The sequence below is a fragment of the Alosa sapidissima genome, chromosome 17, assembly GCF_018492685.1.
Source record: "Alosa sapidissima isolate fAloSap1 chromosome 17, fAloSap1.pri, whole genome shotgun sequence".
NCBI lineage: Eukaryota > Metazoa > Chordata > Actinopteri > Clupeiformes > Clupeidae > Alosa > Alosa sapidissima.
In genome coordinates, this window is record NC_055973.1 from 6,675,175 (window position 1) to 6,700,819 (window position 25,645).

The 25,645-nt window shown below is 43.2% G+C and overlaps 3 protein-coding genes across 8 annotated transcripts; 2 read left to right on the forward strand and 1 right to left on the reverse strand.

Annotated features, from left to right (window-relative positions):
* Positions 1-4,923: 4,923 nt before the first annotated feature.
* On the reverse strand, positions 4,924-14,719 carry ythdf3 (YTH N(6)-methyladenosine RNA binding protein 3). 4 transcript variants are annotated; one of them, XM_042068636.1, is made up of 6 exons: positions 14,354-14,719; positions 13,780-13,804; positions 13,316-13,395; positions 11,150-12,979; positions 9,435-9,514; positions 4,924-5,258 (listed from the first exon to the last, which is right to left on the reverse strand). In XM_042068636.1, the coding sequence occupies exons 1-6, from the start codon at positions 14,375-14,377 to the stop codon at positions 5,210-5,212; spliced, it is 2,088 nt and encodes a 695-aa protein (XP_041924570.1). In that variant the 5' UTR covers positions 14,378-14,719; the 3' UTR covers positions 4,924-5,209. The 4 variants fall into 4 exon arrangements, with proteins under 4 accessions (XP_041924570.1, XP_041924569.1, XP_041924571.1 ...); XM_042068635.1 differs by having other exon boundaries at positions 4,924-7,341; XM_042068637.1 differs by lacking the exon at positions 9,435-9,514.
* A 70-nt stretch (positions 14,720-14,789) lies between these two features.
* Positions 14,790-21,441, forward strand: abhd10b (abhydrolase domain containing 10, depalmitoylase b). Its single transcript, XM_042068642.1, has 6 exons — positions 14,790-14,846; positions 15,558-15,671; positions 16,396-16,579; positions 19,489-19,600; positions 19,989-20,126; positions 20,568-21,441. Exons 2-6 carry the CDS (start codon positions 15,578-15,580, stop codon positions 20,907-20,909), a joined length of 870 nt encoding a protein of 289 aa, XP_041924576.1. The 5' UTR covers positions 14,790-14,846; positions 15,558-15,577; the 3' UTR covers positions 20,910-21,441.
* A 156-nt stretch (positions 21,442-21,597) lies between these two features.
* On the forward strand, positions 21,598-25,642 carry tagln3b (transgelin 3b). Of its 3 annotated transcripts, none has more exons than XM_042068643.1 (5): positions 21,598-22,740; positions 23,231-23,464; positions 23,868-24,042; positions 24,397-24,499; positions 24,665-25,642. In XM_042068643.1, exons 2-5 carry the CDS (start codon positions 23,285-23,287, stop codon positions 24,804-24,806), a joined length of 600 nt encoding a protein of 199 aa, XP_041924577.1. In that variant the 5' UTR covers positions 21,598-22,740; positions 23,231-23,284; the 3' UTR covers positions 24,807-25,642. The 3 variants fall into 3 exon arrangements, with proteins under 3 accessions (XP_041924577.1, XP_041924578.1, XP_041924579.1); XM_042068644.1 differs by having other exon boundaries at positions 21,598-22,675; XM_042068645.1 differs by having other exon boundaries at positions 21,598-22,670.
* The last annotated feature ends 3 nt before the right edge of the window (positions 25,643-25,645 follow it).

Here is a 25,645-nt window from a genome sequence, read left to right on the forward strand (position 1 = left end):
GGGAGGTTTCTGTTGGACTCAGGCAATTAGCTACTGACCCTTAGGGCGTGTTTGTGTTGGTAGTAAGCAGCATGGCACAGAAACAGCAGTGCTCTACACATGTTCACAAGCCTTCCCCACTGACCAGTCTAGCTGAAAGAGCTGAAAGAGACTGACCTGAACCTATAACTACATATTTTCTAACTACATTTAAAGTAACTATATGAGTGAGTAGACTTATGTACACTTTTAAATGGAAATGTTTGTTTTCGGGTTATGTTTTGACCCTGCTTTAACCAAACATCTAATTAAAAACTCACTTTGTTACAGTCTTGAGTTTTAACTTCAGTAATGAGTTTTTGGGTTTGTGAAACATTCTGAATGCCTAGGGGAGACAGCTAATACCGAGTTTCAAAGCCTCTTACTAAAATTGCTCTGTTTATGGTGCCCAAACATCATAACAGTAATAAGTGGAATTTTTCTATTAAAATAAACTGCTTACTTGCCATATTAAAGAGGTACTTATTTTAATATAAAACAGTTTTCCAACAAATATACTGAGGTGATTCAGTTCATTGTGGGATGTAATGTAATCGGTTATTTGATATCCAAAGTTTGAAAAAAGTGTGAAAACAAGCACCCAGTTATGACATTACATCATGATTAGGCTATTACACTTGTGTTTGTGATAGGAGGGGTATTATTGAAACATTGTCATATCGCATTTAACTAGTACAGAACCCGAACACATGTAGGTCATTACAGGATCATGTTTCCTATTTCTGGGATGTACAAGTAAATGGAAGCACACATTACCTGACGAAACTGACAAAAACAGTTAAATGCAGAGAGTGCCAAAAGGTAAATGCCTTTTAAAACCATATTGGAATCACACAACACAGATTTGGGTCAGCTATGCCCTGAGGTTCTTTCAATAGACTGAAAGACTGAATATTTAACCAGCTTCCAGAGTCCAAGACTGGAAACTAATTCCTTTCTATTCAGCTGAAGACAATGACACGTTGGGAAGAGTTCAATCACAGTTCAGCATTAAGTCAAAGCAGTCATTGAATCATCCCAAAAGAGAGTCAGGGACGCATTCAGCAGTACAAACAGTGGAATTGTCAAGCACTGTGTCTTTATCAAAGGGATGGGATCATAGAGTCAAAGTCAAGGCTATGTTTTCCATTGTGCAAAACCTGTCACAGGCTAATCTGGCCTTTGAGGTGAGAAGGTAGGAAAGCCCCCAGCAGACACAAAGAGAGCCTGAAATTAAACTCCCATCTGCATATCCAGGCTTTTGTCCTCTCTGCGCCGGCTTGTGCAACTGGCAATTGAGAAGGAGAATTATGAGTGCTATTTATAGTCTGAGCAGGGCACTGTGGATCTGCGTCGAATGAAGAGATGAGGAGAGAGTGGGAGAAAGAGAGAAGAGGAGAAAATGTGTGTGTGAGAGAGAGAAAGAGAGGGAATGAATGGGAGAGAGAGAGTGTGTGAAAGAAGTGAAGGAGGCAAATGAAAGGAGAAAAATGAAAGGGATATTGAAAGAGAGAGAGATGGAGAGAGAGTGAGAGAGAGAGTGTGTGAAAGAAGTGAAGGAGGCAGGTGAGAAAGAGTGAAACAAAGTATTCGATTTCGAGAGGCTGTTTGTGGAATCCGAAAGTGGAATCCAAATTAACACATACAAGCAAAGGACAGAGCGGAGCGAAGAGGAGACGTGATTCAAAGCTTCCACCGATGTACTGTAATTACAACTCTTCATAGTGTGACCTGACACACACACACACACACACACACACACACACATGGACACACATGCACACGCAACAAATACAATCACACACTCAACAAGTACAAACATGTACACACACACACACACAGGAATTCTTTGAGGATTTGAACCATCACCATGAACACCATTTAAGCAACAGCCACCATCCACCTCTGGCCAAACACACACACAAACACCAACACACGCATGCATGCACGGATGCACATGCACACACACACACACACACACACACACACACACACACACACACACACACACACACACAAACACGCAAACACGCAGACACACACAAACGCGCAGACACAAACACACACACACACACACAAAGAGACATATTATTTTGCTAGATGTGGAGGGAGACACTCAGAAAAACACCATTAATTACTTTGACAAAAAAATGTGCATTTACTACAACGAGTTACTATAACTGTCTGGCCGCTGTAATTACCTTTAGAGGGGCGGGAGGAGCCACAGAATGTTGATTTTTCCTTGTCACCACTCACAACACACACTGGGCTGTCAAGCAGGACACACATACGCACACCCCTCTCACCGAAGTCACTTTGACTATAAACACCCTGCCCAGCTCAAACACAACCTGACAGCTAGTGCTGAAGCCAAAGCAAACAGAAAGGCTTTCTTAGGTGGCCAGACAGTACATAATTGCCACGTTCTGTCCTCCACTGTCTCAAAGTGGGCCAGGATGTGCTTACAGCAGTATCTCTCTCAAAGGACAATGTAAAACATGACTTAAAATGCATTACAGATCCATCCAGCCACATGACTGATGATAACACATGTAATTACATTTTCTTTGTACAAAGGCATTTTATTTAAAGCAATTCAACTGTCAAAAAGACAAAAGACAGATAGCCTACTAGGTGCCATAAGGCCAATCATCGACACCTTTACCAAGAACTGAGGCGGTATGGGGAGGAACTTGGGGGTATGTAAATTACCAAGAGGTTCGAGAGGAGGCAGGACACTGTCTTACAGATTGGGGCAGCCGTGGCCTACTGGTTAGGGCTTCAGACCGGAGGGGTGCCGGTTTGAACCCCGACCAGTAGGAACGGCTAAAGTGCCCTTGAGCAAGGCACCTAACCCCTCACTGCTCCCCGAGCACCGCTGTAGCAGGCAGCTCACTGCGCCGGGATTAGTGTGTGCTTCACCTCACTGTGTGTTCACTGTGTGCTGAGTGTGTTTCACTACTTCACAGATTGGGATAAAGGTATCATCAAGGATCAAGAGTATATATACTTATACTATACTATACAGATTATCTCATCACTGGTGATGATTTCACATTGTGTGTACAGTACACATCCCCAAAATGACAACAAACTCACAACTGGCCAGTAGCACACACACATAATCACACCGGAACAGTGATGTTATGTATAACTAATAAAACTAGTAACAGTTTTCTCAGTGTTTCCATTCGGCACTGTCAAAATCTGTGTGTCCATCTTGAAAATATTGCTCAATGTTCAATGCAACACCGCCATCTAGTGGTGATACAACAAAGTAAGCTAACCTGTGTCATCATCAGTAACATTGTGTCTGTGCCTTCCCATTGTTCCTCTTTCCTGTACTGTAGTTCCTCTATAAGGTCTGCTGTCATTTAGGATCATGTTTTTCTTCAGACTGCCCAGGAAGCCTGTTCAAATAAAACACTCAAATATAAGAAAAGGCTCAAATAAAACACATTTATTCATGAAATGAGGGCAACAGATATTTATTCAGATTATTGAAGTAAAATGTCCTACAAAGCCTAAGTGTTATATATTCATGTGAGGATGCAGGGTCTCAGGGAGATGAGGCACACACTAGGGTAGTCACTAAAACTCACACAATACACGAACAGGGTGGCTACACTCATACCGACATGAGGGTTACACAAAAGGCAAAACTAAGAAGGAACACCGTAACACACTCATAATCCTAAAATAAGAGATACAACACACACATTTAACCCCACAGTTTCCCCGAACCCCACCCGCACAGCATGATGGGAGTCTAGCACACAGTCTAGACACCAACACTACAATATTTAAGGATATGTTCTCAGTGTAGGCAACATTTCCCATGGTATTAGCAAGGGCAAGAGAAAGGTGTAGTATCTTGTAATTCAGACCAGGGAGTTATCATCACAGTAATGAGATGAGCTACGTGTGGATCCATTCAGGGGGTCAGTGGACTACACAAATCTGAAAGTGTCCAGTGCAGTGACAATAAAGTAAACTGTCTTTCTTAGTAAACTGTCTTTCTCACAGTTATTTATGTCTCCAATAGTGGTCTTTGGTCTTGGTTTTGGCCTTTAACACTTTCAGTTGCATGCGGTCAGAGTATCATGGGTATTTGTTTCCTTATTTTACATTGTATCAACGGTATCATCACACGGAGTGTGATTTCCATAGAGAATAGAGATCTTCGGAGTTTAGCTGATTTTCTGCAAATAGTGCATACAGTGCAGTGTTAATCCTGTAGTTAGTTGGAGAATTCAGATGTGATACCAGATATTGATTGTTGAAAGCTTAAACACCCCTATAACACCTTATAGCCTACATGACATATTTGATATATGAACATACTCCTTTTTTATAATTTGAACATGTTGTGTAGAGACAGGAAAAGAGAAAGGTTACATCTGACATGTTTGAGCTGTCTACAGGGTAGCATTTGCAAATAGAAAGAAATGTGCTTGTGTGCCCAATGTTCTTCCATGAGATCGTCATTTGACAGATCTGACTGATAGTAGGTTTCTGACATATGGATCACACTGTAAATTGACTGTTTGCACACCAAAGGTTTATCTGAGTCTAAAGTAGCTATTGCTCTGGATGGATAAGCTTGCTACACCATGACCTCTGAAGGGTCATTAAGGTTTACTATAAAAGAAAAATACCTTTTACTTTTCTGCATAGAGGTCCATATCTCCATGAAGAGAAGTATAGTTCAAGTCCCACAATGTATGTGGTGGAGGGTGCCAGCAGGTCATCTCAGAAAGTGTGCTATCCTTAATAACTTTACACTGACTGTCCCAAGTTTATTTTCATAAACAAAAATAGAAAACCCAATGGTAGCCAGTAACAAAACTCTAGATGAGAATACACTGTTTTCTTCACACAAAGAACTCAGAAAGTTCGTTTCCATAGATCTATATTTTCTTTATTCAGATTTTCAGTAATCACATCAGAATGCACTAGCATTAGCGTAATTGAAAAGCATTGATTGACAGTCCAACAGAGAAAGAGAGAAAGAGACAGACATGGCCATGGCTAAAAACTGCACAGAAAGAGAAAGAGAGAGAAGAGAGGTGGCTTAGTTTGCTTTGCAGGAGTTTCATCTGGATTCCCAACTGCTGCCTTTGAAGAGGTGGGGTGGGTTGAGGACACTGGGCAAGGGGAACGTGTGGCTCTTACTCTTGGCTGATTGGACTTAGAGTACAGTAGCTTCACCACTGCCATGTACATCCACCCCATAGTGGCTGAAAGAGGAGAAAGACACTCCAGAAAAAAAGATCTCTGGACAAGGCAGTTCTGAGACAATAAACAGGAAATACCAGGGACTGCAATTACAGTATATTACTTACAGATGTTTCAGGGGCATCGTGTCTTATGAAGGGATGAAATTTCAGCCTTGCCATGGCGGATCAAGCCCCACAAGTAAGAATAAAGGGCAACTCTCAAGTCAGCTTTGAATTACTGATCATAAGACTAGTGCACAGTTCATTCATTGTTGTTACAATTTTATTCCTTTATTATTATTATTAATAGTATTATCGTTATCATTATTGCATGGATTTCAGTGTGATTTTTATAAATAATGAAATACCAAAACAAGAATGGATTTTGTAAATGAAAACAAAAACAAACAAAAAACAACTCTGCAATATGTGAAATGTTCATACACTTTAACATCATGTGTTTTCAGTGATCAAAAATGAAAATGGGATGGTTGAACATAATCTTTATTTTTGCCAGTGAGACTTTAATACAAACCTGCCACTGTTCATAATAAGGCTCTGCATTTGGGCTACCGTTGGCCTTTTCTAGTTAAGTTAACCATATTCCAAGCCCAACTGTGATACATAGCCCTCCTGAGCTAGAAATCTAGCTCTGACAGTCACACATCACTCTAAAGAGGACAGTCCTCACTGTCCCCAAAGAGCAAGGTTCTCTTTTAGACAAAAAGCACTTCTGAATGGCGTTATTACAGGAGAAGAGTTGGGCACTAACTGGTGGACTCCACCAGGCTGCATAATCATTTGTGATGCTCTGTTGGTGCACAGAAAACAAAAAGGGCTGACGGGTAGGGGTGGTCACTGATGGTTGCTAACCATGCCAATGGTCAGGGCCAGATCTGGGGCTTGTCCGTACCACATTAGTGACAGATCTGGACCTAGAATGTGCCACATTAGCGACAGATCTGGACCTAGAACATGCCCATTTAGTGAAAGATCTGGACCTAGAACGTGCCACATTGGTAACAGATCTGGGCCTAGAACATGCCCCTTTAGTAACAGATCTGGGCCTAGACCGTGCCACATTAGTGACAGATCTAGTCGGTGCCACGTTAGGGTCAGATCTGGGCTAAGGCCTGCTTCACATCCGATGCGCTGTGTGCGCCCGTTACTTCTGCAGAATGTGTTGCTTTTCCTCTAGCCGTCCTTGCTAACATGTTAGGGCACTCACACTGCCTGCATAAGACGTGCTTCTTCAACGGCTCAAGCTGATCATGAAAATCAATGAAAACCAAGACATTCTGCAGCTGCATCGCACACACAATGCATCTGACGTGAAACAGGCCGTAGTCCGTTCCACATTAGAGGCAGATCAGCCGCCATCTTGTTTCTCTACAACACAGGCATATGATTTTCTTTTTTGTTTAACCTACAAACAACACGGGCGTCCACAGCTCGTTCAGTTCCAAGCACACACAGCTCCACACAGATTCAAGTACAAATTTCTGTTGTTGTTGTTCTGTTATTGTGTTCTGGCATGTGGTACATGATACTACCTTCAATCTTCTCTGAGAGCCCTAACATTTTTTTTGTTGATTAAAGGAATACCAACAACAAAACAAAACAAAACAAGAACAATAACAGAGAACCAACAACACTGGTTCACTATAGTTCGCCATCAGATACCAAAATGGGGCGTGTGATGGAGATTTTTAGGGGTGCCGGTAGAAGCCGTAAAAAGGACAAAGTGCTTAAAGATACAGTTGAAGTGACTGACTTCTTTCGTTCTGTCGTGACTCTCAAGTGCAGAGGAGCAGACGTATCAAAGACCTTGCCACACACGCGAGCGAGAGCGCGCACACACACACACACACACACACACACACACACACACATACACACACACACACACAGAGAAGTCCAGCGTAGTGTTAAAGTGTTTGTTCATACATGAGTCTTCGGGGGAGAGAGAGAGAGGACGTTGGAAAGCCTCTTTCGGTTTAGTTTTCCTCGTGGTTAGGCAAAGTTTTAAGGTTCTACGTCATTAGTGTTGCAAGTTTCTAGCAGGGCCATCTTGGTGAAGTTACTGTTTATTTCTATTCCGCTCCTGCAATAAAGAGAGAAAGAAAAACAATCAAATTATGTGTGCAAGTACCTGACAGGGACAGAAAGACTGTGTGAGGAGAGGCGAGGAAGGAGCAGAAGAAAAGAACGAAGAAAAAGAGAGTGCTTTGGAGAAAAGTATAAAGCCGCTTTTTTGTGTTCATCTGACAGTCAGTCAGTCAGACACACACACACACACACTCCTTTCACTGCGGAAACAGAGGTACTTTTGAGGAAAGGGCGGTTTCCATGTCAGTTGGGCTACAAAGACCCAGTGCGACCCCAGACTGCCGACACTCTATCCACACACAGACAGCTTCAACACGGCCTCTGGCTCTCAATGGAGGGAGGGAGGGGCGGAAGGAAAGTAGCCACGGCTGTCAGCACCATATTGTGTGTGTGTGTGTGTGTGTGTGTGTGTGTGTGGCCAAGTGAAGGGAGGGGGAGGGTAGAGAAAGAGAGAGAAGATGCCAGTGTAAGCGTGCATCTATAGGTGGGCATATGCCTTTGTGTGTTTTTGTGCATGCATGTAAGACCAACCATTTGTGCATTTGTATTTGTGTGTGTGTGTGTGTGTGTGTGTGTGTGTGTGTGTGTGTGTGTGTGTGTGTGTGTGTGTGTGTCCATAGATGTGCATGTGCCTCTGAGGGCCCATCCACAAGGAAACGATGAAAACAATAAAATAGGTCAGAACTCAAATGTTTTGTATAGTGTATTCGATACCAGCGTATTAAGACTGCTGGACAAGGATGTTTGTGGAAACGATGTCATTTTTTACACGCAAATAATAAAAAAAAAAACATTATTTTCAAAACATTTCAGTCTCATGTGGATGAGGCCAGTGTGTGTGTGTAAAGTGGAGACATGTGTCTCCAATGTCCCCCCCCCCCACACACCTACGTGACATCATCCCCTGAAAAGTACTCACCTGTTTCCCCCTGTTAATTACACTGAAAACACTTCAGTGAATCCAATTCAGAACATTATCCTAATGCCCCAATGGCACACAATGCACATCATTAACACTGCAGTACCAACTCCCATGATCCACAGCGAGTTTAATTCAGGTTCATTTTTCTCCGTCTTATCTCAACTATGGCTCTTATCCCTCCAAGACAACAGTACAACCAATGGCAACAATGGGTCTATGTGTGTGTGTGCATGTGTGTGTGTGTGCGTGTGCGTGTGCGAGAGAGAGAGATGGACATGCAAACGGTTCGAGTACCCGACTTTGGTTGGCTACGCTTGACAAGACTCAAATAAGAGAGCGCTGCATAACAATGACGTGCAATTAACCTTGTCAGTGCGGAGAAGGTGGAAGGCTGTCGGTGCTGATGCTGTTGCTGTTGCCGTGGCGAGCCGTGGACGGAGGGCCCGATTGGCTTGTCAGGAGGAGAGCCTGACAGCCTTGTGACAGGTCGTTCTAACTGCTCTCTGGGTTTTGTAGCGCAAAGAAAGCGGCTGAAATGCATCTGCTTAAAATATTTATGAGCATTGGGCAAGTAGCAGGGTGCATATTAACAAGGTCAGAGGTGTGTGTGTTTATGGTCAATACATTCCTGGGGGGAAAAAGGCAAATTTGGCCTCTGTGTGTGTGTGTGTGTGTGTGTGTGTGTGTGTGTGTGTGTGTGTGTGTGTGTGTGTGTGTGTGTGTGTGTGTGTGTGTTCTGGACCACCCAGGGCATGTTTTTGAGGTTCACCCAGGATAAACACACCCTGACCTAGCCATAACCTACTGATAGTAGTAGTTAGGTTATGTGGGAGGAGGAAGTCTCAATTTAAATAGACTCAAAACACACCTTGCAGCTGTTCTGCTCCCATCCTTGTTTTTTTATTTATTCTTACAAAAATTGCAATTTTGTTCAACTTTACTCTTCATCCGTTGAGGCAGAAATAACTATATTCCTCCCTTTTCTCTTCTACTTGTATGCCTATTCAGCAGCCATTTTTCCTGCCCTTTTAGATTATTGTTTTTTTTTCTCACCTTCACCAAAACAATGTTAACGCCTGGTATTAACAAGAGAGTGGGAATCTAAGTCTTGAAAAAGCCAGCTGGGGGGGAAAACACTCCATGTTCAAAGACACGCCGTGACTTACCTCAGCTTTGTCTGTGGCGAGGAATGCCAGGAATGCGAGCCTATATCAGGAAAGCCGTCTGCTAGGCTAGAGCACCAGCCCTGTTACAGAAAGCACAGCGCAGCGCAGGGCACCCGTTGCTATGGGTAGCACGAGGGTTTGGCAATTATCGTGCGCTGCCATTTCATAATGGGCAGGATATGAAACAGAGGGTCTAGCATGGCTGGAGATGATCGCTTTCAGTACGTACATGACAGGAAGACCAGTTAACATGCTGCTTAAATTGCACTTAGCCTACATGACTATAAAAGAATCAGTTTCAACAAATAATTCCATTTTAGTATACATTACATTCTATATATGAAAGTAATACCTGTTTTACCAAGTCTAAACTAACAGCAACATGTGGCCTGACACACTAAATAATGTTAGGATTATTTGGCCAATCCACAGCACAGTTCTTTGTACATGGGTGGGCTTGTACAACTGCCATTTTTTGGATTAGCTCAAATGTGATAATTCCTTGAATCAGTCAAAGCAATATTACTGAAACCTTCACTAAGTAGATGCCAGGAATACAGGCAAAGATAAGAATACATAGTCCAGTGAGGAAGGGTAAGCATGTGGTTTGATGACCAACAGGCCTATAATCTCATTTCAACATCTGTACTGTGTGATCTCTGTTCTGAGAACTGAGAGTATTTTTTGGTGAATATGGCTCATCATTTGTACTTCTGTGTTCCAATGAACAAGTGTCATAAAACCACAGTGAAGGGAAATGTCAAACTCAAGGCCTTGAGTCAGTAACCAGACAAGAACCATTTGACTCTGTCCTTGAGAATGCTGACAGTTTACATTCTTAACACCAACACACCTGTCTTCGCCGCAATTCATGTTTTCAGAGAATCACAAAAACAGTGTTCCAAACCAGCGCTACAGAGAGGGGGAGGGATGCAAATGAGAGCCCTCACAGTTGGCAGCGGAGTAATTGGCGCGGAAATTAATTATTTGTGTGTAGAGGCAGGACATTATGTCAGTTTGACGTCTATTAGCACCTGCACCATTACAGATACGCAGGACTGAGAAGCGCTGTGTACACAGGAATAGGATAGCCACAGTCGTTTTAGGAGAAGCCCGTTTGACCTAATGTTTTTGGTAGCTTCTTAGGGCACTTATGTAGAACTGAACTGAATAGCAAGCTGTCTTCTTAAAGAAAACTTTGAAATGGTCGACATGACTCAAAATGACTGATGAATAACGGAATGAATGAATGATGGAAAACCTGCTCTGCACGTCATTAACCAGAAGTTACCCTGTTGAATTTCACTTTCAGCAATGGTCGAGAGGAGACTGTTAACACCATAAAGCTAGTTTGAGTAGCTCTTTCTGTCACAAAAGAATGTGCTTGGGTCCAGCACCTAACATTTACTTGTGTCTGTGAGTGTTTCTTGACTTTTACACAGATCTCTCTCTCCCTCTCTCTTGTGGACTGTAGGAGGACCATGTGACCACTGACAGTAAAGCACAGAAGCAAAGGTTAACCGATAGCAAATCAGTTTGCCATTAGTTACTGTATGGCCGCGGATAGGAGCTGACTACATAACAAATCCAGACTGAATCATGACATGTCTGGGGGCGCAGATTCAGGCCAAACTAAGATCCAGACTGGACCAGTTCTACGGTCAGCTGCTATCTGGGTGTTTTTGTTTTGTTTTTCAGGGATGGATTGAGCTTACCCTTCTCATGGCTTCTTCTTCCTCCTGCCTCTTCTCATAATGTGCAAAGTCATCAAAGATTGAGGTGGTATGCTTGAAAGTGGTGATAATTTTAAGCACTTGCTTGGCTTTCTCCAAGGGCACCTCCTGCGTGTCCCTGGAGTTGGTGACGGGCTTGTTATCGTTGTTCTCCAGGCGAATGTGCCGCAGCTGGTTGTTGGGCACATCCTTGACGAATGCCCACTTCACCTCAAACTTGCCCTTCCACTTGTCCTGAGACCAGACGCCTGCATAGGCGTTGTAGTCCACCGGCGACTTCATCTCGGCCACGCCGCAGAAGTGCCCACTACCGTTGACGCTGAAGAGCAGGTAGAGCGGGCCCTTGCCGCCCAGTGAGCGGAACGCGGCGTCCAGACGCTTGTTGCCGTGCTCGGTGCTGCACCAGATGTTGTACTTGATGGAGCGGTGGATGTCGTCCTCCGAGTAGCTCTTTATGATGAACACGCGGCCCGTCTTCAGGTTCCAGTCGAAGTCTTTGGGATTGTAGTTGTTGAGCACCTTGAGCTTCTCCAGCACCGGGTGGACCTCGCAGGAGCCCGGCGAGCCGCCCAGGGGCAGCCCGGGGCCCATGCCAAAGCTCTCCATCCCGCCGCACTGGCCAAAGGCATTCCCCCGGTTCCTGGGGGCCACCCAGCGGTTCTGTGGGGGGGCACTTGGCTGATGCGGATGCTGCTGATGCTGCTGCTGCTGCTGCTGCTGGGGGGGTTGGTGCAAAGCCTGGGGGGGTCCTGGCTGAGAGGGGTGGTGGTGGTGGTGGTGAGGGTGTGGGAGCTGGTGTGGGTGTTGGTGTGGGTGTGGGTGAGAATGAGGGTGTGGGGGGCCGGGGGGCATTTGCTGAGGTGGTTGAGGTGACTGCATCTGGAGTTGCTGGTGCTGGTGTTGGTGTTGGTGTTGGTGTTGATGTTGATGTTGATGTTGGTGTTGGTGCTGGGGCTGATGCTGGTGCTGGTGCTGGGGGGGCATGGGGCTCTGCAGCAGGGTCTGGGGCTGGGCTAGCAGCTGCTGCTGCATCAGGGTTTGGTGTGGTGGCGGGGGCAACATCTGCTGCGCCATGGGCGGTTTGCCAAGGGACCCTTTGTCGTCCCAGGTGCCAATGTTCATGTTATGCTTGATGGGCGGTGGGGGGATGGCAATGTTGGCTCCCATGCCGATGTTGGCTTTGGGCTTGACTTTAGGCTGGGGCTTGGCAGGTTTGCGGGCGATAGCCGCCCACGAAGTGGGCTTGGGCGCTGAGGAGCTGACAGAGGGCATGTTGCTAGCCGCCATGCTGCTCATGCCCCCGGTGCCAACCAGAGGCGAGCCCACCGTCTTGGTGGCGGCCACCATGTCCGAGCCCAGCTTGAGCCCCGCCATGCCCGGCTCGATGCTGCCCAGGCCCGGCAGCTTGCTAAGCTGCGTGTCGCTGCCGAAGCCCGCCTGTCCGTCTGCAATGGCCCGGCCCAGGGAGCTGGGCGCGTAACCATAGCTGCTGTTGTAGGCCGAGCTCTGTGTGGACTGGCCCTGGGAGCCACTGGTGCCCCAGGTGGAGAAGTCCGCGTTTCCCGGGAAGAAGTTGAAGCCGTGCTGACTGAGGAAGGGTGGGGTGTTGCCCAGGGCCCCCGGCTGGCTGAACACACCATCCGGTATAAAGTGGTGCTCACCATTGCTCATCTGTCCGTAGGTGGTGAGGTACGGCATCGGCGGGTCCCCAGCTGTTGACCAGGCAGCCTCGCCGAGGGAATAAGGGAATCCGATAGATGGGGCATAGTAGCTTGGCATGTAAGGATCGGACATTGGTGGGTAGCTGTTACTCTGTGTGAGGGATAAGACAGATGTTGGTCAACCCTGAAAAGGATGTACGACTGACCGGAGCTATTTGGACAGTAATGGATGTCAGCTGCTGGATGTAAGATCAATACAGGGACAAAGCTGCTCTCTCAATTGACAGTTCAAATGCACAAGTTTCCTGTCGTCCGAGGTCACTTTTGTTCACGCTGAGTGCCACTTATAGAATATCACTGCATCACCCCAGCATTGCACATTGTGAAACCTTTTACAGTAAAACTGTAGCAATTAATTACAGCAAAGATGTAGAAATTACTTAAAATATCAATCTGGGAAAATGTCACAATTAGAGAACACACCCACCTGATTTGTTTGGTTGCTTAAATAAGGCTCAAAGTCATCATCATTCACAGCATCCTTCTGATGCATTGAACCGTTTTGCACTGTCAGATGTGACAAACAAGAGACAATCAAGAAATGGAGCAAACAGTAATAGTCCTACAGTGTTAACAGAGCAAACAGTAATAGTACTATAGTGTTAACACCTCAATACTAGAAGCATCAAGATACAACTTACAATAACATGAACTTCAGTACAGGTAATGAATGTAGAATCTGATACAGAGAGTTGTTCTTGTGACAAATTACACATTCTGCTTAGCCAATTCTTTGTGACTACAACATAATGGTTTGTTGCATAGGCCAGTCTTGATATATGAAATATGGAACAGATCTATGATGGATAACCAGACCAGTCATACAATGAAAAGGTACTATCATGAGAGTAAAATACTTTGCTACAGTAACTGTGATTATTCAAACGTTACCTTTATTTCCTTGTCCTTTGGGTCTCTGTGTGTAAGTACATAGGGAAAGAGAAGGTCGTAAGAAAACAAGACATGACATTGATGAGCAAGGATTCCTGGAAGACTGCAATGTCTGCCAGAGATGTAACTGCGATAACAAGCAATTACAAGAGGGCAACACTCTTGCAGTGCATTCTGAACAGGTGTTTGGTCTTGGTCTTCTCGACACGTAGATCATTACTGAATGTCAAGTTCATCTCATAGCCCCACAAACCCTGCTTCGTTACAATCAGTTTCCAAATACCGTCAACACATCAAGAGAAGACTGACGACCGCGGTGATCAAGATTTTGCGTAGATAGCTTGCTAATGCGCTATAGTAACGTTTTACTTCCTTGTCAGCGTTAGCTGCTAGGTTACATAGCTCAAAGCATTGGTAAGCTAGCTCTCTTCTTGGTACTAACGTTAGTCTTATGGCCAAGGAAATGACTCGGCTTCTACAGCTAGCTAAACATTATTTGTCACATAACTGATGGCAAAACTTTGACTGACATGGCAATCATTTGCTCAGACAGTGCAAACTAAGCCCTACGTACCTGATCGACAGTGGTCGCAGACATCCTCCAGGAGCCCAAACTAAAACCTGTTTGTTGCGGTGTTCACAGTCTATTACAGCCACTGCTCCCTGATATTTTCCTCTCTCGTCTCGGGATATTCAATCTGACTGTATTTATAGGCGGTGTTTTTCTTGCCCGTCCAAATGTTTTCCACGCACGTCCTGGACAGCAGCGATACAATTTCAGTCACGAAAGGCAGAGTATTATACCTAGCTACTACTTGCTTTACTCTCAAACATGTACTCTGTTACTGACTAATGACTGATTAGAATATCCCTACTCTATTCCACAATGGCGGATAGGCTCACTCTCACTTCCGTTCCCGAGCGCTCTGACCTTCCGCTTGTGACGTTCCGCTTCTTTATGTTTCTCATCATAAGATCACATAATATATAATATCTAGGGCTAAAGTCAAAGTACCCAAAGTATCGAAATGATGTTGAGTCATCTGGCAATCCTTGCATTTCTTCACGTAAGAACATGCTACTGTAAAAGTTTTTTGACAGTGTGTATTTTACACATTTTACACATTTGCCAAATTAACTTAATTCATGATGATGATGACGATTATTATTATTATTATTATTGTTGTTGTTGTTGTTGTTGTTGTTGTTATTGTTATTATTATTCATGCTGTTGTTAATGATATATCATACAGCCTAAATTATTATTTCCAGACTTTAAGACCTGCTTTTAAAGACCCTCATTACTAGATAATTGCTTTCTTGTTAATCTGATTTGATAACCACAAAAAATATGTATCTTTGACGCTATTGTGCATGCATTATGATCAAAACCCCTAATTTTCTGCAGTAGTCCATCCACTATATCCCAAATCTAAAGACCATTCTACCTTGTGAAAATATAAACTGAGTGGTTTGTTGTAGGCTACTTACATTATGAAGGCATTATGCTACATAATGTTATGGTAAAGAAAACTGTTCTGTGGTCCTGTGCTTTGTGTTATCTTTGTAATGACAAAACAAATGATAGCCTGTCATGGGCCTACATTTCTAATTTCTTTAGTTCTTACCTTTGGAGCACAACATTCTGTAAAAAAAAGTAATCAAACGTGAACGTGTCATCAAACATCAAACGTGTTTGGAAGGTGACATGAAGTTCTTTACGGGGATTTTTTGCATGAATATTTGGCAACCATCTTGTTCTCGCGTTATTTCCGCAGAAGGTGGCGGAAGGAACAGTATGGCAGCCGTGGTCTTGACACACTGTTGGAAAGGACTTTCTCAGGCTTTAAGTTATGGAAGAGTTGCAGCTTATTCACCGCTATGTTATGGGGGTGAGTAGTGACATTCTGTCAAGATTATATTAAATTCGCTTCGGTGTTTTTTTACTGAATCGCCAAAAATAAAGCAGAGGGGGTGTGGCACAGCCAGGCCCGTAATGCATATATTTGGTCGTCAGAATTGTCTATGTTGGGCACTACCTGCGCATAATCGACAATCTTTCAAATAAGTAGGCCGTAACATAATATTAGCCCAGGGTCTGCGGTCTGTTCTGCATTACCTGCACCAACAAAGTCCTTGGCTGCAGTATTTGCGTGGTGTAACCTTCTGCATTATTGTTGTGTGAAAGTATAGGCTAGCTTAGTCCTCCACAAGCGGTGTCATGTTGCGCAATAGTCTCCTCGGGCTAGTATACACTGGTATTCTTAGCAAATACAACAAGTAGGTTAGTAGTTTTAGTAGTGGCCCTTTCTTTGTAAGATTTCTGATTAGACACTGCAGTGTACTTGCTTGGGTCAACATGGAAATATCCTGCAAAAATATCCTGCAAGCTAACACTTCTTAAAAAAGGCAGTAGTACAAAGGGTGGCCCAGCCAAAATAACTAAATAAATTCATATTGTTAATAGGCCTAATAAGAAAGGCTAGGTATTTTTTTTACTGTAGTTTGTAGACTACAATTTTGAAAGATATCTCAATACACATGTTCTAATGTATTCAGATGAGTCGGTGAACGTTTCCAATGTAATGTATTTGTTTTGTTGTTTTTTTTCTCCAGGGCTCAGACATAAATCTACACTACAGTATGCTTCGCGTCCAGACCTGCCAAAGCTAGCCTATAGGAAGATAAAGGGGAAAAGCCCTGGCGTTGTTTTCCTGCCAGGCTATGCCTCCAACATGAATGGACAGAAGGCACAGGCCTTGGAGGAGTTCTGCCAGTCTTTAGGTCACTCTTACTTGAGGTAGATTAGCTTGAACACAAATCTCAACAGCAATACACATCTTATTGGGACCGGAATAACAGTTTTATGTACATTTCTCAGGTGCTGTTTGTTGTCAAGAGATAAAAATACTTTTCTAAAAAATATAATTATGTAATTGTAATGGCACAACAACAATGTAATTCAAAAATGTTCTAAGGGGATTTTGTTAGCCAGGAAGCCAGCCTGAATTCACCCTGCCCGAAATAGATATCTGAAGTTTGTCTACAAAAAGGACCCAAAGCTTTGCCCATATAAGGAGATCCGGGGGTTAATTGGAGCTTAGTACCTATGGCAAGTTGCAGTATAAGTTAGCTCTGAGGTAGCAAAAATCAAAGTTCGCCGTCTTAACGTATCGAAGATCACAGTACCCACTCCAAGGCAAAGGACAAAAGCGTGTAGAGCAAAACGTCTGCGTTCCAGACTTTCCGAGAGTTTAACAGGTGTGATAATTCAAAATCACCATGTTATTTTCCCATACGAAAATTTGCAAGATACTGGATCTCCTTATATGGGCAAAGATGGCAGCTTTTTGTAGGCGAACAGAGGTCTATTCGGTCTGGGGTCACTCCATTGCCTGGTTAAGATGCGATCAGTCCAATTAAATTGTTTGGGTAGTAGTACAGCGGTTTAGCCCTCAAATCAAGGGGAATTGTAGCCTGGCTAGCGCCACCACTTCTCAATGAGACGTGGTCTGGGAACCAAACGTTCATTTTCTCGTATTTGAAAAAAATGCCCAGATCCGTTTATTGGGTGCCACAGATGTCTATCAAATGCGTCTGTGCATACTGTAGCTCATCATCGTCTTGCTTTCCCCCCTGTTCTGTGATTGGTTCCCTATCTCAGGCGAAAAATTTGCTCCATGGCCTCCAGGCTGCCTTAGCAGCGTGAATCAAATCGCGCGCAAGGCAGCATGGGAACACCCAGGCTAGGGGAATTGTGCACTTTTTGAAAGAAACATGAAACTTCTACCATAGTTAGGTTATACCATAAGGTTTATTTTCAGATTGGGAGGGAAGTCAAATTTGACCTCTGAGGCCCGGGAGAGGTCAAATCCAAGATGGCCGCCAACAATATTCAAAAGTGCCTCATGTTGGAACCAAACACAGTAGAAAAACACTTAAGGTGTCATTTCCCACTAACCTTTGGGTGCCCATTCTGTATCTGATAACTTTGAAACCACCAGAGTTCAAGAAAATGCATTTATGTAAAGGTCAAGGTAAACAAAACATCAAAATATTCATTTTTTTATGTACCATATGTACCCCAATTCATTTCTTTGTTGTCCCTGTATTATTCAGTTATTAGTTGTTATTTCATGAGATGTGTGGCAGAATTATCCACAGGTGACCCCCCTAGACCATTTTCACAGACCACCTGCCATACCACTGCTGGTTAAAAAAACCCTGCTTTAGAGAGTTGTTGCTACAGGCCACAGTATGCACAATGTAGAGAGCACTTCAACCGACATATTCTAACAGGTAAACAGATTGACTATGAACAAACAATATTATTACATAATTACATAATATTATTCATGTTGCAAATTAATTTAACCATAGCCAGGAAGGAGTTTTCCTTGGTAGTTAGCTTGTCAGTTAAAAATCATGGACATTGATCAAAATAATTATCCTAGCTAAACTAGAAGATAGTCTGGAACATTTATGTGAGCTGAAGCTAGTTTAATGATTGAACAGAGTATATTGTAGATATGTCAGCTTGGTAATGTGAAATTTGTTAAAATATGTGGTCTGTGAAAATGGTCTAGGGGGGTCACCTGTGGATAATTCTGTGCTGTGAAGAAATGAAATTAGCCACATATCTCATAAAATAACAACTAATAACTGAATAATACAGCGACAACAAAAAAAACGAATATTTTGATGTTTTGTTTACCTTGACCTTTACATAAATGCATTTTCTTGAACTCTGGTGGTTTCAAAGTTATCAGATACAGAATGGGCACCCAAAAGTTAGTGGGAAATGACACCTTAAGTGTTTTTCTACTGAGTTTGGTTCCAACGTGAGGCACTTTTGAATATTATTGGCGGCCATCTTGGATTTGACCTCTCCCGGGCCTCAGAGGTCAAATTTGACTTCCCTCCCAATCTGAAAATAAACCTTATGGTATAACCTAACTATGGTAGAAGTTTCATGTTTCTTTCAAAAAGTGCACAATTTTCATGGTTACCCCCGCTGTACTATAGGATTTAGGTGACAATAGACATATGCGCAACAGTGAAGCAGTCATCCATTGCCCGCTTAAGTTGATTTTGTTTACAGCATATCGTTGTAATCAAGATATTTAGATTCTGCTATCACGTCTGTAATATAAGATATTGACAGCGCAATAACTTTAAAAGACAAACAGCGATTACGGCATTTGACATTCTCAACTTTTGTGGGCAGGTTGAATAATGACTCATAATTAAATCCAGATGGCGTGTTACCAGACTCAGATTCTGATAAAAATGAGAATATGGCTTCACCAGGCTAGATTCGCTGGTCAAATCACATCAGCTTGTTGCATTTGTTTGTATCGTGCTACCAGAACACAAAATGCAAAATAAATGCACACAAAAATACATACAAATCATATTTACATGGGAATCAAGAAACATCACCCATTTGCCAAGCATTTAGTACTATGTAATTACTGTGTGTCTTACCGTTTTTTGCAGTTTCACACAGAGACACGTACCATATCTTCAATGTGGTCCATCCATGTGGTCCGAATTTACTTTGTATTTAAGGGCAGCCTATCTAATTTTAAACAGAACAAGATCTCAAATAATATAAGGCTCTTACTTTATAGTGGCAATTACATGGTATTTTTTATTCATTTTTAGTAATAATTTAACATATGACACATTATCTCCTATTTCTAACAGGTTCGACTATACAGGGTGCGGACAATCAGAAGGTGTTTTTGCAGAGTGCACAGTAGGAACCTGGAAGAAAGATGTTCTCTATATGCTGGATGAACTGGCTGATGGCCCACAGGTGGACCATATCTGTCTTGTTTATTTTTTTTTAGCTATTTTATGTATTTGTAGCTAGCTCAGATTCATCTTTCACACTAACCCCATTGGCACATTGCAGAAACATGCAAGCTGTATCAGGATATCTTATTATATGACACTTAATCACATCAGTTTGAAATAACATGAAATATAGGCACACAAAGGCTGAATAGGGCTATACAGAATGGATTAAATATGTTTCTACAACCCCCATCAGAATTTCTTCCAAAGCTATCCTGTTACAGTTGCAATGCCATTAATGTCCATTAGGGGATAGCAAATCACATCAGGTAGGCTTCTACAAGTCCTCTTGTAAGGACTTCTCTCTGAGCCTACTCTTAAGACAGTGTGTGTGTGTGTCGGTGCAGATTCTTGTTGGCTCTAGTATGGGTGGCTGGCTGATGCTCCTGTCTGCCATTGCTCGACCTGAGAAGACGAAAGCCCTGGTTGGCATTTCCACAGCAGCTGATCACCTTGTCACAGCATTCAAAACACTTCCGATAGAGGTGAAGCATGCAGTTTGGCTGAATTATTAGAAAATCATTCTCTGCAATTTTACATATTACTTTGCACGTTGGTTATAAGATTCAGCGTTGTAATACATTGTAATTGTAATACAACAGAAGTTGTATTTAAGTAAGCGATCCTTCAAATTCTTCCTCAGTTTGCTCTGTGCCTTAGTCATTCCTGTGTGGGTGCTTAATCTACATTTTACAGTCAGATTAGTTTGTAACATGTCTCATGTATCGAACATATCTCATAGTGACTCCCCCTGTATTCAAAACAGAGCACCTGGCCTGCTTCTAACTTTACCTATGAGAGCCACCATCCTCCCAGTTGTTTCCTCATCATCCCATCTTTTATTTTTTTCATCCTTTCTCTCTTCTCATCCCAATCCTCTCCTTCCTCTTTTTCTTCCCTTTTCCTCTGTCTCTCTCTCCTAACAGGTGCGCAAGGATTGCGAGGACAAAGGCGTGTGGAGCCTCCCCAGCAAGAGCAGCGAGGAGGGCGCGTACAAGCTGACCATGGACTTCCTCGCGGAGGCAGAGAACCACTGCGTGCTGCAGAGCCCCATCCCAATCACCTGCCCCGTGCGCCTCATTCACGGCCTGAAGGACGAGGACGTGCCCTGGCACATCTCCATGCAGGTGGCCGAGCGCGTGCTCAGTGCCGACGTGGACATCATCCTGCGCCGGCACGGCCAGCACCGCATGGCGGAGAAGGACGACATCAAGCTCATGGTGTACACCATCGACGACCTCATAGACAAGCTGACCACCTTGGTGTGAGAGGGAGATAAAAAAGGAAAAAGAGAGAGAGAGAGCAAGAGAAAGAAAGAGAGTGAAAAAATAACAGGAAAAAAAGAGGAATTGGACCTGGCCACTGTACCAACACAATGACCAGTCCCTTAGATGCCAAACACCCCACCCCCCTGCATCCCTACCCTCTCCCCTAGGCCCTTTCTCCCCAGCGTGCAACAAACAACAAACAAACAAACAAACCAGAGGTTGAGGGGAGGGGGGGTTACATGAGGGACAGGTCCAAACTGTCAAGGAAGAATTACAACCCCTTTACAATCTACACCCTCCTCACCCTTACCCTCCTGCTCCTTCTGTGCCTTTCAGAGTATATTTTTACTCGTTTCCAGTTTACCTTGTGCAGCGCTGTGAAGACAAGTGTGTTTTTATCCTTCCGAGTTCTGCTGCCTCTGAATCTGTATGTGTTACCCTGGTTAATAACCAAATACCATAGGTCTACTGTGCCTTTTTTTTACCACATTTCACACTATGTTTTAGGCAATAAAGCCTCTGTCTATTAAGACTATGGCTCTTTCTCGAATTATACACTTGAATAGAAATTACAATGCTTTACTTTAAGATACGAATGCCATACCTCACAGTGCATGCCAAATCTTGTAGAAAAACAAATAATAGTGGATCTGTGTTTCACAATGGGTAACTAAATTGAAAGCAGAAAGGTCTGTGGAGCTGTATGTAAAATAGAATGCCCTATAGACACTAGGTATTGCTTCAGAGTGTTCTATAGCGAGAGTCTGGGTCCCCCACTTTTGGCTGCCGGGCTGTTCATTAACGTATGATGAGCTATTGGTCTGTGCTCAATGGGCCGGGGATTTGTCGTTCTGTAGCCGAAACCCATAACCGCCCCTGCTGACTGCTCTCTTGACCTTTCAGTCATGTGCTACAGGAAAATAAGCAGTCCCAAACTAATCAAACCGCTGGCTTGTGGTCATAACTTCTGCATGGTCTTTATAGCCAACCCAGCTGGTATCAATGAATTTAGTTCATGTATACTCCTGCAGGATTAGTTATCCTGGATTACCAATTTGTTCCAGTTTATTTGCAAAAACACACCTAGTTACATTTGAAGTACATAACTGATAACTATGGACATATTGAACTTCACTGCCAAATTTTGATTTATACTGAGTATATACTGTACATGGTAGGCCTACTTGATTTTCCCCCCCTGGCTGTGTAATCCATTTATACCCTAATGTTGTTTTATCTGTTCTCTCAACAGAGGCAACAGACATCAGTAATGATCTTAATCTAATAGTCACAGGGCACAGCCCTTGAATATGGCAACTGAGCAAGGCAGAATAGCAAAATCACTGAGAAAAAAAAAAAAGTTCTGGTATTGTACCATGAACATATAACAGTAGCCTACCATGACACCTTACTTTGTTTGATTATTTACCGTTGTGGGCATTGTTTTGGTATTAGGCAAACTGTAACCACAGACAGTGTATATGTTACTAACTGCATAGGTTATGCTGCTTTAAAGTGAAAGCAGTCCAGTGTTACACAGAACGTATTTTTCTATTTTTGTAATCTCACGGGAACTTACTCGTGGCGTCTGCCCATAAAACGAGTGGCGTGCCACACCAGAGTCCATCGCCTCGCCCCACCCCCGGTCGTGGTACATGGATGTTGCAGTCCAGCATCCTCACCCCGTGTCCTCACAACGGAACTGACTCCGGCCGAAGAAGAAAGGGACACGCCGTCCTCCGCCTAAGCGACGCTCTTTCAGTAAGGTATAGTTAAATAACGTTTTAGAGAGTATATTGCATACGAAGGAAACAATGTTGCATTAAACAGGGTAAGTTACAAATCTATAGTTGTGATCTTAAATAACGTAATATAGACGAATTATCGATTGATTGAGAACTAATCTGTATTACAACATATATGATACTTTAATTTGATCTACAAATTAAACTGTCATGCATGCTATTTACGCCCAAGTGATGTCTTCCGTTGTCGGCTTTTCATTAGTTGCATGCTGTTAGTCAAACAGTACCTTATGCCCCGGGGGCATTACGGGAAAGTCTTTCTGATAGGGATGGATGTGATGTGCCACACCCCGTCCCGCATGTCCTTTCGTCTTTTTAACAGTGCTAATAGAAAACTATGCCAAGCCCATTTAAAGTAGCCTGACTGAGATTATATAGGAATATTATCCTGAAATGTCAGGATCTGTTACATAATTATATGTCACTACTTTTTCAAGCAACCCCTCATTTTTTAATTTGTTAGAATTTGTGCCCTGCCCATATTTAATGTGTGTTCTATGTTTTAAAATATTTCAGAGTGCATCTTTTTTGTGGACCTAAAGATCTGTTACATTATTAAGTGGAGACACCATGGCAAACAGAGGACCCAGTTATGGTCTAAGTCGAGAGGTGCAGGAGAAGATTGATCAGAAGTACGACCCGGATCTCGAATCCAAACTGGTGGACTGGATCGTCGTCCAGTGTGGGTCAAATGTAGACAGACCGCAGCCAGGGAAACAGAATTTCCAAGCCTGGCTCATGGATGGAACTGTAAGTGTTTGAGACTGATCAGCATGTGTCTTGTCTTGTCTTCTCTTCCCCTGACTATTTTCATTTCCTCTCCTCTCTTTCATATGCATGTTTTTCCCCTCATCGTCAAAGTGACAAAGCTTTTGCACACCTCTTTTTTGGGGATAGGTGTGTCGGAGATGCCCATAGGTCGTAGATAAGTGGTTTAGAAGAGATCCCGCACACTGTCTATTCCGCATGCAAATATTTATTAGAATATAACACAACGTTTCTACGTTATTTACCTGATGAAGGTCTGAGACCGAAACATTGTGTTATATATTCTCAAATAAACATTTGCATGCGGAATGACCGGTGTGCGGGATCTCTTCTAAAACCACTTTCCCCCTCATCTGTAATGTTTTTTCCCCCTAATCTATTGCAGCTACTCTGCAGACTCATCAACAGTCTGTATCCTCGTGGTAAGGAGCCCATTAAGAAGATAGCAGAAACTCAAATGGCCTTCAAGCAGATGGAGAAGATCTCTCAGTTTCTGCAGGCTGCAGAGGCATACGGCGTGATCACCACAGATATTTTCCAGACTGTGGACTTGTGGGAAGGTATGGAGGCTGAGACGGAATCTGAATCATGAAACTTCCTTTAATTTGTATATGATAAAGTTATGGATCAACCATCAATGACACTTTGGTTGTAGTTCGGCAAAAACAACAGCCCTGTGTTCAGCCTCTCCGCCTTCTAAGTCATTGTTAGTACACTGTGGCATTCTCCTGAGCAAATCAAACAATTACTCACCTATGAGCTATTTAGGCCTTGTCGTGAACCTTCAATTTTATTGCCTCTTGGGCAGAGAGAAAACCTGTTTGCAGGGAACCCGCAGCTCTTAGTGTAATTGTTTTCTTCTTTGTTAGGTTAAGTCTCTAAAAAACAAAAGTGCTTTGTCTCCGTGGTTACAGCAAAGGACATGGCTGCTGTACAGAGAACGCTGATGGCCCTGGGAAGCCTAGCCCTAACCAAGGATGACGGACATTACCGTGGTGACCGTGACTGGTTTCACAAGTGAGAATGCTAATTTTCTGGAATCTTCTCTAGTGGAACCTGTGTGTGTGTGTGTGTGTGTGTGTGTGTGTGTGTGTGTATGAATGAATGGCTCAGTGTATGATGTTTCCAATGTTATATCTGGTTGTGTAAGTGAAACATTTTTGCTCTTGTGTCACATTTCAGGAAAGCCCAGAGCAACCGACGTGACTTCTCAGATGAACAGCTTCGACAGGGTCAGAACCTGATCGGCCTTCAGATGGGCAGCAACCGTGGTGCATCTCAGTCCGGCATGACCGGCTACGGTATGCCACGGCAGATCATGTAAAAGTCCCCTATCCCCATACCCACCGGCAGGACCTTAACCTCACCATAGTCACCACACAACGGAGGTGGAGAACTCCAGCTTCAGAACGTAGAAGTCCTGCCATGTATTGGTTTGTACACAGGTGACTTCACTATTTAGCCGATCTACCTGGCTACCTGGAGTTGAACTGATTAAAATCAGCTGATTTAGTGAATAGTTAAAGCTAATTTGTGGCAGGACCTTTATTGTTTGAAGCCAGATGTTTCCACCTCTGCCACACATGATGCCGTGCAGTGTTGTTTAAGAGACTGTCTCCTTGCTCTACTCTGCAAAGAGAGAGAGACGTTTCTTTGGCAAGCAGGAGGCTTTCGGTTTACCAAATGAATGGAGTGGAATTCTCCTCTTGGGAGTTCCTCAATGTACTGCCGCTTAAGTGCGTTGAGAAGTATTGCAGCATGCTTATAATATATTAATAATTTGTTTTTGTTATGTTATTTAAAGTTCTGTGTCCTTTTCTGTTATCAAGCATTTTCATGTTATGTCATGAGAATCTAGAGATGCAAGAGGTACTCCCATGCTTCTTTTCAAAACTTGAAACCTAAACTTGAAAAGATTGTAATGCTGTTGCTGCCAATTCAGTTTTTACCAAGTTTTGCATCACTACGACAACACTAATTTATTCATATTTGTACTGCACTGTCTTCATGTGTATGTGCATCATGTTAAAGAGACTGGAAATGCATATTTATCTTTTGACGTTCAGTTTTTGATTGTATGTACATTATCAGAATGCTTGTTTATATTTTGCTGCTTGTGAACGAAAGTGTTAAATAAAATAACATAATATGCAAGATGAACGA